Source organism: Trachemys scripta, unplaced genomic scaffold (assembly GCF_013100865.1).
Source record: "Trachemys scripta elegans isolate TJP31775 unplaced genomic scaffold, CAS_Tse_1.0 scaffold_28, whole genome shotgun sequence".
NCBI lineage: Eukaryota > Metazoa > Chordata > Testudines > Emydidae > Trachemys > Trachemys scripta.
The window spans coordinates 27768-43612 of record NW_023260513.1 but is presented as its reverse complement, the minus strand read 5'-3'; the positions used below and the strand labels follow the sequence as shown (position 1 = coordinate 43612).

The 15845-nt window shown below is 45.5% G+C and overlaps 1 protein-coding gene across 1 annotated transcript; it reads right to left on the bottom strand.

Moving 5' to 3' along the window:
• Positions 1 to 4466: 4466 nt before the first annotated feature.
• Positions 4467 to 14790, bottom strand: LOC117870418 (protein FAM219A-like; the record flags this gene model as incomplete). Its single annotated transcript, XM_034757558.1, has 4 exons — positions 4467 to 6636; positions 9590 to 9644; positions 10044 to 10124; positions 14688 to 14790. Coding segments are annotated over 4 exons (398 nt in total), but the record flags the coding sequence as incomplete, so codon positions are not given.
• Between the last annotated feature and the right edge of the window lie 1055 nt (positions 14791 to 15845).

Below are 15845 nucleotides of genomic sequence, written 5' to 3'. Positions count from 1 at the left end.
ACCATCAGACGCCGCTACATCAAGGGAGGGGGAGCTGCACTGCTGCTCTTTGTGGATTTGGATTTTTAAAAGACATCTGACCGTTTTAAATGTCGTTTTTTCATTTTCTTCACCCGTCAGCTCTAGCACCTTTCGTCAAAGGATCCCAAAGCACCTGCCAATGATAAATGCAGCCTCATCATCCCTGTGAGACAGAATTCTAGCCCCGGACAGAGGCAAGGTCACAGCACGTGTGTAGCAGAGGCCAGGACATCACTCTGCGGATTGAGATTATTAGCGGATTTTCTGCAGTTAGCATCTTTCATCCCCCATTGGCTTTCGGGTTGGTTTCCGGTGGGTGCGCAGCAAGCAAGATTTGCATCCTGCTTGTAACAGCACCTTACAGAAGCAGATTAGGTTGGACAACCAGGACCTGCCCTAAGCTAAGAAGGCACTTGGCAGCACCCCCAGTCACTGCCTCCTTTTCTCCTCCCACCTGGCGCTCAACTGGGTCCTGTCCTCTTTCCAAAGCCTCTTCCCCGTTTCTGCTCAGTCATGTACAGCAGGCAGCTTATTTATCAAACCTCCCGGACTCCTTTGCACTGGCTGCAATGAGGCCCAAGAACAGGTGCCACAACCACCACGACACAAGGATTCTGGGGAGCAACTGAGCTATGAAGTGCAAGCCGGGATGCAGCCGAAGAGAAGCCAACACCCCCTCTGGGATGGGGGAATTGGAGGGCAGATACCGAAGCTGAAGAAAAGCAGTATGGCCTACCCTGTGCTCTTCTGGCAAGTCCAGTCAGTGGGGACACGGCTTCACTGCTACCCCTGCTCCACCCCAGTTATTTATTCAGGTTCTAGACAGGCACAGACAAGACAGCCCAAATAGCACATCAGCCCCAAAGGCACATGGTCTGATAGAATAAATACGCTGTCAGGAAGGGCAGAGGAAAGGATTACAGAGAAGAGCCTAGCTGGAGGATACTACATCTAAAATTCAATCCAGATAAGTAATGTGGTAAGCAACATACATCAGAGAAGGACTCAGCGGGCTCTTCGCTCCCTGAGGGTTGGCTTCATAGCTGGGAAAACATCTCATCAGACAAGCCTAAGGCCAGTGGCCCTAGTTAGATGACATCAAGCTTCCTGCCTTCAAAAGATCTCCGTACATGTACCTGCAACATGGAAAAAGGACACCCGAAGGACTAAAGCAGGGCTACTGGCTAGTGGACTAGGAAGCCCCCTCTGCTCCATTTTCCAGTGTGCATTGCTAAGTTAGTGCAGTGGTTGAGAAGCTTGTGAGCCAAGCTCATTACAAGATGACAGCAGTTTGTCATCAGCTAAGATTCCCTCTCTCCCCCCCCCAGCTCAACTTGACCCCTCCCCTTCCCTCCCCTCCAGACTGCAAAAGATTTCCCCACCCTTTTACTTCTTCTAAAGCCCCTAAGACTTCCCGTCACATCCCCTCTTCCTTTTGAGATGGTATCTGACTCCTCTCCAGAGCTTCACAATGCTGCTCGGATCAATAGCCTCTACGGTGCTCCTAGACCCTGATGGTCCAGGGCATTGGATACAGAGATCCACAGAATAGGATTGCCAATGCTGACTGAAGCTATTCCAGATTTCCCGCCCCCTCCCCCCCGCCATGACAATGTCATTTTCTTAAAATATCCTATTAAAATCCCCCAGATTGCTTTCAGCAGTCACCGGGAGATTGATGCCAATTCCGGGAGACTCCAGGCCAATCCTGGAGAGTTGGCAACCCTACCTCTGAATATGTGACTGTTTAGGGCATCAACTGAATTTTTCTACATAATCACTTTTGGTGGATTTAAGTGGAAGAAGAGCCAGACTAGAATGAATCAGAATCATCCCATTTTGGACACTATATTGCAATACATTGTGCCAATGCAAGATAACTTGATCCCAACCTGCCCTGCATCTCAGTCACATACTGGGATACATAGGTGTTTAGATACAAGGATGATCAGTATAGGTGACTCACAAATACTGAGGGTAGACAGAACTTTACAATGGGTTTGTTGAGTATATATATATATTTAATATGGAGAGATACCTATCTCATAGAACTGGAAGGGACCCTGAAAGGTCATCAAGTCCAGCCCTCTGCCTTCACTAGCAGGACCAAGTACTGATTTTGCCCCAGATCCCTAAGTGGCCCCCTCAAGGATTGAACTTTCAACCCTGGGTTTAGCAGGTCAAACCACTGAGCTACCCCTCCCCCCATTCCTTCATTGGGAGCAACACACCACACAGAGACTGTCACTCGCCCATCCCAGTGTGGCAGAAATATAGAGAGTCCCTATTTATGGTGTTAATCTTTGGAAATGGGACAGTCTTCATCCCAGATGGCGAGCCAAATCTGTATGCTGAGGTCTCACATACTAGAGTCAATATGGAAGTTAACACCTGATAGACAGGAAGGGATGTGATTAAATTCCATTATTTTATGATGACTAAAATTAAGAACCCTAATATGCATCAAGCAGAGGGGCTTTGATTTTAGAGGCATCAAGTGGACATAAATTTGTGGGGTCCAAGAGTCAATATAAGAACATTTTCCAAATTGTCAGGCAAATAGAGCCTGCATGATAATTTCAGCTAATGGTGACACAGGCTTTCGCCCTGTGTGGAGTTGTAATGTGGCCCTTGAGGGTTTGGGATTGGAAGATGGAACTTTTGATAAAGTAAGACTCTTCTTGAGAACGCCTTGTGGTTTAGGGTGACTATAGTCACCTTGAAATAAGGGATGCATCGGGATATCAAGTGCTCTCTTTCAAGCAGTCTGCTGACATGAGAACACTCTGGCAGTTTTATAAATGTGTTCTCCAGCTGAAGTGGAAAGTGAGGGACATCCTCCCTTTTCTTTCCTCGTCTCCTGGGACTGAGAAACAGCGCTACAGAATCTCCATGTACAGTGCCAGGTATAGTTTAATATACTCCTTTGAGTGGCATGAGGCAAGAGAAGCCATCCACTGAACCAAAGTCTGGGACATGAGGCCATGCAGGGAGAGCCAGGCTTAACTAGCTATTTTTCAGATTAATACCCCTCCCCAACCTCCCACCAGAGTCCTTTTCTTTTTGTTAAACAACAAGTTCATAGTCTGCACGAGACGCCGCAGTGGAGCAGGATTATTGGTCAACTTTCTATAATAGCCACATGTGCATTTTCTCAATGCATTTCCTGAATCCAACCCTACATTGATAACTGCTTTTCTTTCTACCCCGTCTAGTTTATCCCCCTGGTGAAATACATGGACACAAAGCACAGAGTGAGGAGAAGCCAAAAGTTTCCATTTTATGGATCTGTACTGATCATGCTAAGCCAGCTGTTTGTGCAACCAAACCCCTTTGTGAATGGGGAATGAAACAAACTCAGCATGTGATTTCTGTAGAATCTGTAGAAAGCGCCCGTCATGGAGCATGGTTTGTAGATACCATGAAAGTACCTGTAGTGTAATTAATATTTAAACATAGTCTTCACCTCCCTCCTATCTTCCCCAAACACTGAGCATCCCTCTCACGCAGATCCTAAAGGGTTAAACTGGAAACGTGTGCTTATTTCACAGCCCAAACGGGGTGTGTGTGTGTGTGTGTGTGTGTGCGCGCTGGGGGTGGAGGGGGGGGGGAGGGGCTATTAAAATAATGCATTTGGGGCAGGAGGCCAAAAAAAATTGAAACCAGAAGAAATAAAAGCATTTGTTCTTGCTCCCTTGGGGCAATAGTCATCACATCAGCAGGTGAGGTCTCTTCTTTAATATGGTGGGGCAGCCTATGAAGACTATTAATCCCAGCATGGAGTGCTCCATCTTGATCTGCATACCAGGACACGCTCGGTATAAGGACAGAGGCTTTGCATGCTGGGACCTGTAGTCTGGCACAGGCCATGCCATTGTATTTAAATACAAAGTAGGTGCAGAGCTCTGGGGCACCAGACCCCTAACAGGCAATGCTCCCACTTGGGCAAAGTTTGAGCAGTTGTGCTTGCCCCAGAGGATGAATATAATGATGATGTTGGTGTTCGTATGAATACTATACTATGTAGTCCCAGTCTATAAAGTTTTAGTCAGCAGTCTGAAAGCCTGTATTAATACAGCCCTTTAAAGGGACACTGTCAAATAATTTTAGTATAAAATTTGACCTTTTAAAGAAAAAATATTTGGGCACATTCCCCACTCATTACTCCTAAGAATCAAAAGCCATCTTGTCTCTACACGTATCATTTTGTGAGAGTGCCTCTTCTGCCTAGTTATTCCCAAAGCTGAGCACCATTTCTGCTGGCATCAAAGGTGAAGCGGGCACACGATGGCTGACGATTTGTGCTTCTCTAGAAACGTTTGGGAAAACTTCCACCTCAATAGACTCATAGACTCATAGACTTTAAGGTCAGAAGGGACCATTATGATCATCTGGTCTGACCCCCTGCATGCTGCAGGCCACAAAACCGTCCCTACCCCATAGTTGCCAAGTGATTAAAAAGGGCAAGATCAATAGGGGAACATTCCGTTTCCAAAAGTCTCAGAGGATTTGCAAAGGGCAGTTAGCACTTATAGATGTAAAGTGCTATAAACAACGGCAGCATAACCTCACAATGTCCTGTGAGGTAGGTAAGTATTCTGCCATTTTACAGATGGGGAAAACACAGTTTGAGTGACTTGCTCAAGGCCACACAAGCGAGTGGTGGAGCTGTGCTCTAGAACCCAGGAGCCCCTGTGCTCTAGAACCCAGGAGCCCCTGTGCTCTAATCCTGTGCTCAGACCACTAGAGTATGCTGCATCTTGCCATACACAGAGTAAAAGCCAACAATGATTAAAGCTATTAAAAGCAGCTGACAGTGTCCTTTTAAAGAGTTAGTTGACGGCATCTAACTTTTACACAAGGATTTTACACTCCAGAAAGATGAAATTTAAGCATATGTGTTGCACTATGAAGGAATTCCCAGAAGAAGTTTAAACTGGAAAAATGGTTCGTTTTCCTCAAATATTTTCATTACCAATACCTGAAGCAAGCACTAAAAGCAAGGTTGGTAGTTTTTGTCCCTCCTGACAAAGCAGAAGAATACGCAGTCATGTTTCATGTCAAGGAATTTAGTCTGATGGCATAATAAGCGCTGGCCCTACATTTACCTGACTCTTGGGCACCTTTTGCACCAAAAGTTTAAAAGAAATATCAGGAGGCCAATATGGTTCGTAATTCAGGAAATTCACTGGCATTAAAAACAAACCTGAACTGGCGATGCGGTAAATCTGCTGATCTTAGAGGCATGTTTCCTGAACACGAACAGCATTGTGCAAACACAACTGTTCCTTCACCACTGGCACCGCCCTAACACAAGCTAAGGCTGGCTCAGAATAGGGCAGAGGTGGGATGACAGCAGTTTCCCTCGTGCGTCTCATGATGGGAACCTGCTCAATCCTCTTGTTGCTGGAAACTGCCTATCCTGCTAACATATGGCAACACTAAATGCACAGACGTACAGTGTTGGTAAATCTCTTCAATAGGCACTAAGAGGCTCAAAGTCAAGATAACATGAACCTCTGTGTACTGTAAAAACCATGTGCTTTCTTCAACTTGCTTTTTTGGTTCTGACCTTAAGACTGTATCATTATGATTCTTCCTAGGTATATACATATTTTTTACTTAAATGGACAAGGACTGTGATTTTTGCCAGCAGCTGGGCCCCAAAAATTCCCCTTAAACATTGGAGGCAAAACCCAATAAATATGACTGGACTGAATTCATGGATATGGTATGTTTACTCCTGGGAATAAATTGAATGCAGGAGGGGCATGGATGGATTGTGGACAGAATTTTATCTGTTTGCTGCTAATCTCATAGGGAAATAACAGTAGGTTACATCAGATCTGTGACATGACAGTCCAAGTAAAGTTTGGTATTAACCCAGAATGAAATTCCTCCTACATGTTCGGTTTGTGTGTAACTGATTTCCAGGGTATATTAATCCTTGCCAGCAGCACTGCCATAGTCTAGAATACTCCACTCTGTTCCTATTCAGGTACAATTTTGGTTGGCACAAACTGATCAGTTTCAGTGAATGAATTAAAAAATGACCTTTCCCCGGGTTAGAAAGACCTTACATCTTAGACTCAGTTGAACTCGCAGTTGGATTAGTTGTGACGGGTAGGATTAACTGCAGCCACATCTGATCCTTCTCAATCCAGTACATGCACCTTACAAACCATACCCAGAGCCTGTCCAGACCCAGGGATCACTGGACCCATTTGCATTAGCTTTCCAGACCAGCCAATTGCTCAGACTCCAGCCTGGCACTTGGAGCAGCTTATGTCTGTTAACCATAGCTTAAAATAACTCATCAACCAATCATAAAATGGAGTTTTGGTTTCTCCTGGCTCCATGAACACAAAGAGGTGCACGTCCTACCATAGGAGGAAGCAATGGCTGTTAAGTTTTACAGTTATAGTGGAAAGCACTGATCACAGCCTGCCGTCCTCATTACTGGATGTGGCAGGCGGTGGAGGAGGTGGCTTGGCAGCACATGCAGGTGGGGTTGACTGATTTAGGGGGGATTAGGTCGAGGTCCTCATCGTCTGGGATCTCATCTAACCGATAGCCATCCTTTAGCAGCTGGATGTTCAAGTCTTGGTTGATCTGCTGCAGACAAAGAGACAAACAGTCAAATACTTGAGACTTGCCCCGCCACCCCCCCGCAAATGGTGCAGAATGGGAGGATGTTTCCTGAACATGTGACATATTTGTCTTCCATTCCCAGCTGCCAAACATCCCAGCAGTGAAAAATATCCCACCAGAGTCCCAGCTGCATCCCCAGGTGCCACCCCCTTTCAATTCCCTCTCAACCCAAACAAACAAGAAGCCTGGAATGCTTCCAAACGCCCTCCGCCCACTACCACTGGACCAACGCAGACTTCCTTCCCAACTGCCAAGAGTTACAATTCCAGACCCCTTTTCTGCGGCTGAAAGCCTCTCGCTTTCCCTGCCTCACCGGGTACTCCTACGCTGGAGTGGGAGGTGTGATTCCCAGCTGGGGCAGACATACACCTACTAGCTTTGATCAAGGTAGGGTGCTAAAGACAGCGGTGTAGCCGCAGCAGCACGGCGGGTGGCTTGGTTAGCTGCCTGAGTGCATTAGCTAGGATCTTGGACAGGATTATACTTGGGTGGCTAGTCCATGCTGCTGCCGCTACACTGTTACTTTTAGTGGGCTAGCTCGGTGATCAAAGTCAGTGCGGATGTGTGTCCTTGAGCTGGAAATTACTCCAGCAGCTGCAGTGTAGACGCAATCAGAGGCTATGTCTACACTACGGCCGAATCGGCGCTCCGGCGATTGATGCACCAGGGGTTGATTTAGTGGGTCTAGTGAAGACTCGCCAAATCAACCGCAGATTGCTCTCCAGTCGACTCCAGTACTCCACCCCGAACGAGAAGAGTAAGGAAAGTCGACGGGAGAGTGTCTCCAGTCGACCCAGTGCAGTGCAGACACCGCAGTAAGTCGACTTAAGCTACATAGTAGGAGTAGCGTAACTTAGGTTGACTTACTGTGGTAGTGTAGACATAGCCAGAGTGATAAGTGGCCACGGGAACCTATCAAGTCTCATGCATTACTTTAGGAGCTCCTGACTTTCAGAGTTCAAATGTGGGCCCCAGCACAGGGCAGACTGCCTGGCAAACGGCAGGGCAGGGGCAGGGGTTCTACACAATGAGAGAGCTGATAATTGAGGCTGCACAAAGCCACTAATTTTTTTTTCTTGGAGGAAGGGAAGGAAAAAAAAAAAAAAAAGGATGAGAGGGAGGATGGCTGCCAGTGGAAAGAACTCTACCAAGTGCAATTCTGGTCCACCTGTTTGCAAGGGGTTCGCTCCCTCTGGTTCGTTAGTGCAGAGTTTAATTCTAAAATGTACCATTAAAATAAGGGTTTCTGAGAGAGCGATCTTCCTAACCCGGCTTTTAACAAAAGTTTCTTTATTAAAAAAGGGGGGGGGGCTTATTGCTCAGAGCTTGCCAGAGTGACTCCCTGAAGCCAACATGCGCACACGGCGGGTACTGCCTCCCAAGTACACCACTCTTTAGAAACGTATGTTTGAGTTTCTCATGCAGCAATATTTATTTATACTGCACCTTTCACAAATGGTTACAGAACTATGCACAGGGGTTTATTGCAGCCATCACTAAGTACAGCCACGTTGTGGGACAAGCAGCTCTTCTTTAACAATGCACAAAAGCAATGTACAACAGCTTAGGCCAGCAAGTGAAGAAATTGTATCGAACTGGAACTCGAGGAGATGTTTGCAGTCAGGAGAGCTGGAATTGGGCCAGGACACCAGGACTGAATCCTGCCCACTTTAAAAAAAGAGAGTGCTGTGAGACCTTTAATGGCCACGTGTGGTCAGGACTTCTTTTTTACATCTCAGATCTTGACTACGCAGGGAAATTGATCGAAACAGCTCCCAATGTGGACACGCTGATTCTGAACCAAGAATGTCCACATGATTCCAGCACAGCTATAGTGCTTTAAATTCACACCCTACCTTATTCCAGAATAACTTCCCTGTGTAGACAAGACCTTGTTAAAAAAAAAAAAAAGAACCTCCAGCAGGGGCATTGTGTTAGCATTGATCCAGAAGGAAGAGCTACTGAAATCATCACCACTACCCGTGGTCCATAGGTGTTCCGTTGAGGTCTCTGATTCAAATACTGATCTGGCCTGACCTTGCTTAGCTGACCAGATCTGATTGCATGACTGTAACAGCATGCTTTGTTTGGGGACCCGGATACATTCCAGATTTCTTGACTTGACCCTGGCTCCCAACTGTCTCCTGAAGGTTTGATTTTGGTTTGGCCAAAGAAGGGATTGAAGGAGAAGCAGTTTCCAGTGGCCTCCATGTGAAAATGGGCTGCCCAACAGCCTAAGCTTAATTTGATTAGTTGGTTATGCAAAATATGGACCAGTGCCTGAGCAATTGATTCACCACAGATGTTTGAAATGTACTAGGAAATAAGGTTGAAGAATCAACAATACTGAACTCGCAGTTTTTTCCCCCAAGGAAGAGGCAGCAAGAACTTCTATACAAGTTCTTCTTGGATCTGCCCTTGCCCCAGTTTTGTGGGAGCCTGATCACAAAGCACAAAGTGACCCTGATATTCATAGCACGTGTCAACAGTCCTTATAAAGAGACAGCTCTGAGCAATCACTACTGTAGCATCCCAGGGACTTGCTGCACTTGTACGTGTCAGGGGGATGGTTATCAAGTCTGCCATGGCCTCCAGTATAGCATGTTTGCATCTGTTGTGCCAAGGCACCATGTATTGGAGGTTTGCCAGCGTGGAATGCAAATTCTGACAACTATGGGATAAAACTTCAGCAGTGCTAAGATCACATGTGAGAACATCCCGGGGGGAAAATTATGCCTATCTCAAATGGATGAGTGGAGAAAGCCAGTTAGCTCAGCTAGGGGAGAAGCACCTGCCATTTAAAAAAAAAAAAAAGAATCTTGGAATAAAGTGTTGCTGCTAAATCCTTTGCCCAGCTCAATTCTTGCTTCAATAATTAGTATCTATGGCAAGGCACGCAGAAGAGATTGTAACTCACCTCAGCTGAAGAATATCCCGAAGAGGAATATCTGGACATGTCAAAGTCATCATCGCTGTGGGGAAGACAAGAGACAGCAAAGGGAAGGAAACAGTTAAAGAGACTTGTTCTCTCTCTAGCATCTTGCCTCTCTCTATTTTGTCCATATCGTGAATCTCAACTCCATGCACGCAGAAGTTTATAGATGTACGTAGCAGCTTTCATCAACACATCTCAAAGCACTCCACCTGCCCCAGTTTGAAAAAGTCTGAAAGTGAATAGCTGCAGACCCATTTCACATCTATGGAGACAGGCAGACAGATTAAGAGACTTACCCAAGGTTACAGTCGTCTTTGGTAGAAGAACTAGCATGAGTGGTGCAAGCAGGGGCCTGGGCACTCAGCACTACACGCCTCGCAAGACACAATGCAAGACCCTGACATACAATCGTACTGTTAATTAACACTTTTCATACCTGTCCGTATCCAGTGCTACCAGTGGCTTTTCATCTGGGCTCTGATCTAATGATGAATAGCCTTTATTGGGAACAACCAGCCTGAAAGAAGTAAAATTTTCCATTAAGCACAAAATTAAACTCAGAACCATTTAACATTTGAGACCAAGTCGTAACATAGCCAGGTCATCGGAGAGACCGTTTGTTCGCATTCCACAGAACGTCGTTTTCTTTGAACAATCCTGTCTTGTTCATGAAGTTGTTTAGGTTGAGAGTGGTAGAAAAAAATAATTTATATGTCAGGAATTCATGTTTTACAATGAAATGGAACCAAGTTTTGTCTCTGGTTAGCTGTCAGGCCAGTTTTCGCAGATGAATGAGCTAGCCGTGTCTTGGAAGTGCACTCCTCCCTCACAGAAGGATACAGCTGGTACTTTCTAGTGTTTCATCTGGTGGACGGGTTCTGCTAGAATTGCTTGTGATGTCTGAATGTTTTTGGTAGTAGTAAAGGGATTACATTAGCCAATAAGCAAATGTAATGAGGAGACCTCAGAAGGCAGTGGCTGTGAGTACCTCTAATACTCAAAAGGGGTGAATCTCTGGCTTTATGGAACTCAGCCCTTGCCCACCCTGAAATGGAGATGTTTACACAAGGAAATCATTAGCTAAAACCCAAGAGATTTACCAAGCCATTCATAGTACTAAATCTGCCAGAGGGTTAAGAGTTCTTATACCAACATTCAGAAACCGTCCTAGGACAATAATCCAATACTGGCCAGCAGTTTGGCAAGACATACACTACGGACTCCTGGGGGGAAAAAATGCGTTTGAAGGCTTGGTTTGAAGAAGAGGGGTTTCTGATGGATAAGTGCAAGGCTGCTCCAAATGTTGAGGGAAGAGCAAAAGGAGTAAAGATGGAACTGGAATAAGGAGACACCTAGAAACTGCTCCTTTTCACAGTGATTTTTCTTAAAACTGTTTCTTTTAGCATAATAATTAAATTGATACCAGGGATGGGTGTAGTGTAAGAACCCCAATGGACTAGAATATTTTATATTTAGTTATTTTATAGCGGCTTTTGGAATCATCAGATGTCTCATGAAGACGGAATCTAAGTTAATATTGTTAATCAATATGAGATTTAAATAACAGAATGTAGATTCAGGATCTTCCTGGAAAGAAAGCTGGTTAATTTCCTTGGGGACCTACTGCATACAACACACAAACCACCCCTCTTCCGCATAACTGAACTGCAAAACCTCGGCCTTCATTTAAAAAACACGGCATTTCTAGCCAAGCAACTGAAGAGAAAATCTTAAAAAAACACTAACCAAATTAAACGAATGGAGCAATAGCAATGTATGCAGAGGGCAGAAACAGTAACAGAGGTGAGTTCTTTTCAGTGGTGAGACGCAGTGTTTCCTCAAGGGTGTGTAAATGCAGAGAGGTAGGCTTTTAACTACACATGGTGCAACTGTAGGATGGGGCCCAAGATTAGTTCCATTTTCCTGAAATTTCCAGCTTTCAAGAGTTTGGGAGGTGCAGGGTTAATTCGAGCCTAAAGATGATAGTTAATTCCACCAGTGCAAAAAGCCCCAGCTGCAAACCTTCCAGCTTCCCTCCTGGCAATTTTTTACAAAGCATGTATGGCATTGGGAATACAAATGTCTGCCATGTACTGAAGATTGACAAAGGCAGGGAAGAGTAAAACACATTCAAGTTTCTATCAAAGCATGCTTGTGGAATCCCACACTGATTGTATTATTCATTTTCTTACTGAATTCATTAAGAAACCCCATTAAAACAAAATTACTTAAAAGTTGCTGCAGATTTTCCAATCTGCCGCACTAGTGAGCTGCAGAAAACAAGGGACCCTGGCCCTGCCGCAGAATTTAGGTCCTGTTTCCATAGCATACAAGGGGCCTTTCAACTCCTGAAAAAGAAATGTTGGAGGTAGAAGAAGCGATGATGCTTAAGGTCAGTAACTGATCCTACAATCAGCTACAGAGTCTAAGGCTATGTCTACACTACCCGGCGAGTAGTGATCGATCTATCGGGGATCGATTTATCGCGTCTCGTCTACACGCGATAAATTGATCCCCGAATCGATGCCTGTACTCCACCTCAGCAGGAGGAGTAAGCGGAGTCGACGGGGGAGCCGCGGTGGTCGACTTGCCACCGTGAGGATGGCCAGGTAAGTCGAACTACGATACTTCAACTTCAGCTACGCGAATAGCGTAGCTGAAGTCGCGTATCTTAGATCGATTCCCCCCCCCCCCCTGTGTAGTAGACTGGCCCTAACTGAGCCTCAGGAAGGAGCAGAGAGAGAAGAAAGCCATGCAAACGAAACAGGAGAAAGATGTGGAAGAGGGCCCGACTGAGGCAAAGGAATGAACACTATTGACAGAAAGAGGACGACTGGACAGTGCAGGAGACTGTTTACTGGACACGAAGTATCAAAGAAATCATTTTAAGTTGTTACCATCTGATGGTTTGTTGGGCTAGGTTAAGCAAGCTGGTATTTTCAGTCCAGTCCTTAGCGGACAGATGCTTGCCACAGAGAAAACCAACCACCACTCAGCACCCTTGCCAAGTCTCAGAGAGGCAAAGGCCTGACAAGACTCAATTACCTTTCGCCCACAAAGAAGGGCTGAGACAGGCTGGTGAGGGGAGAGCAAGTGTTTATAACATTCTTAAGGAAGAATAAGAAACCCAGACGGGTGAAAAGTGATAATGTGGATAAAGCAAGAGAGAAAAAAATGACTAGGTCAGGAGCAGGAGATTTGATAAAAGGGGAAAAAATTACACTAGTCAGCAGAGAGCAACATAATCTTTTTCAGTGTTTTTACTCCGCTGAGACTGAAGCAAGTTCACAGCAGAGTTAAGGAATTGTTAGACACTGGCTATGGAGCAATAGCTGCAGTAAGATCATAACAGACATTACAGTGTAATTTTTAGCGAAAATAAGCTACTTTAACCATTTCATAGGCATTTAAGGTACTTAGGGCTTGAGTCATCAGGGCGAGGTGTGGGAGAGTAGCTCCCTGGTGGGCCTTTGTTCCTCAAGATCGCACAGAGTGAAGTAAGCTGAGGGGTGTGCGAGATGCACACTAGCCAGACTGCAGGACACTACCCCAGATGTCTGGGAGGGATATAGTTTCCCTAGAATAGCTTCCAAAGCGTCTGTCAGTAGCTGGCCCCAAACAGCTGCCCTCCCTCTCAATTTGAAGCTTTTTTGCACACTGAAGCAACCACCCACCCTGACAACATGAGTCACTAACACTACATATAGGTCCCTATGTCTGCCACCTCCCACAGCCCACCTTCCTCACTTCCAGTTTAAATCCTGACTGCAATGCTCCATATTTTCATTGTTTTTTTTTAAATCTGGCGAGCAACAGGGCTTCCATCACATCCCTTGGGAAGCTAATCCACAGTCTAATATTTCGAAGTAGCAGTTTTTCCTGATATCCAGCCTTGACTTGGGAAATGCTCAGATCCTATGAGGAAGGCTGTATATCGACAACCCCAGTTAACTTTTCCTACATTCCATTGCATCCTAGTTACATTTGCCGCATCTCTTGCTAGCAACAAAGGGCTTTGGGACTGCTATACAGTTTGGAACTTCCAAACATAAACTAGAAACAACGTGATATGTTCTGCAGCCACCAAAGTCACTTACAAACAAAACTTGACGGAACTCGGGCATGATTTAGGATTCAACAAAGAATCTCTCATAAGGTGGATGCTTAGCACAGAGAGAATCTAACCTACAGTTTCCATTCTATTCAGTATATGGTGAACTGGACAACGTTCTCATCGGCCAATAAGCATTCAGGTTTCACCAACATTCTGAAGTTGTCTTCACTTCTACACTGAAGACTGTCTAGGTGTAAATGCCACCCTTGTGATGGCACTCAAACCGTTCCCCTCACTGATCCTCAATGACTGTACCCCTCCCTGATACGCAGTGGTGTTCCAACTCATTAATGCTCACTGAGTGAGGTTCTACTGTACTGGACCGTGGACCGACAAAACAAAATGGGATCCACGAAAACATACAATCATGAACTTTTTTTTTTCAGTTGACTAGTACCTGCAACACAAACTAAATATTGTCAGTTATCTGTGAGCGTGAGCAGCTCTGAGAAAGTTTGGTCATGCTGTTTAGAGCCCAGAGGAAATATATATGGCAAAAGGCATACAGACGGGCCATTCACAGGCCTTTGTTAAGTCAACCGGTATTTGGAAGCATTTGAATTCAAAAAGAGCAGCAAAAAGACTGGGATAAAACCAGCCAAGTCAGAGATAAGCCCTAAATCAGAGTGGTGTTCGTTTGAAGCAGTATTGTGCAATCTCCTATTCACAGGATTACACGGTGTTTCGGATTACCAGGAACGCCGCAGTCGATCAGACTGACCCTCGGGTTTAGTGCTGCTTTCAATAAAGATCAGCCAGTCTGCCAAGGTACCCCAGCTGCTCTCCTGGCTGTACCTTGACCCTGACTCCACCCCTCCCCAACGCAGCGCACAGGGTCTGTGGCCTGCCAGACCCTGAGAGCGCCATCATTACTGTTATATGATGTCAGCTCAGCATTATGACAGTCCCAGTCCCCAGGGATGGTGGTGCACTGCATACATACTTGAACACTACGAAATTCTCTACCTTGTTCGAGCCATCACATTGTTCTTCTTGGGCTGCTGATTAACTGGGCTTCCCATGTTGCCGTTCTTCAGGGACCCCTTTCGAGCTAACTCCCTCTGCTTCTCTGTATCAGGAATACAAAGGGGAAAACAAAGTTAGTAAAGTTCTTTTCCTGGCTACCATGCAGCCGCTGACACGGAATTCTGAGCTGGTGAAAAGTGTAGCAAGGATTAGAAGAAGCCAGAGAGAGGGAAGTTCTTGATCTCCAAAGCAGGGACAGCTCAAGAAAAGTGCCAGCTTTGTCCCTATTCCACCCCACCCTGTAAGATGCCTCATGCCTTACTCTGGTGTTGGGGTGGGGGAAGGGGCAGCTAGCCCATGAAAGCTTTGACTCTGTTGGGACTGCCAGGAAAGGGTCCAAGTCGGCACTCTCAGAAGCTGAAAATGGCAAAGAATCTGCCACCAATGCAGGACGTTGTGCTGGTTTTAGTGCTCAGTCCAATCTAGTTTTTGACCACTTTCCTGGGAGACAATTCCACAACCTAATAGTTTCCACTGCCTGAAGGATTATTACTGTCCAAGCTCCTTTCAGTTCTAGACCGTTTATTATCTGTCCCCAGGGGTGTGGTCACATTCTTCCCACACTGAATCTCATTGTTCTTTTCTGTCCTTACCCCTCATTTCTCTAGATAATTTTATAAATGTCGACCCTTTGAGCATTTTGCATGATTTTCAACCAGTATTTTAGTTTGCTCAAGGTTCAAGTGGTCAATGAGATGGAATCTTAAAAATGTGACAGCCTGAGGATTTTTTGGAATTATAAGTGGGGATCAAAATCAGCTTTAATTAGGGAGAGACTATGACCTCTACCTAATAAACGGCTCACCTACAGAGCTAGGATTAGAATCCAGCTCCACAAACTCCCCTCCTTGCAGAACGAGTGCTAGCTAGGTCCTTAAGACAGTCTATGCATTATTTCTATGGCAGTAGTGACCAGAGACTCCAATAAGGATGGGAGCCCACCTTCTACTAGGTGCTATACAGCCATGCAGGAAGACATGATCTCAGCCCAAACAGGCTAGCCATCTAATATTAGACAAAGGGCAACAAGTGGGTGCAGCAAATAAGAGGGGGAAATGTGGGAAAGACACTGAAGATAACAGTAGAGGAAAGAAGAGT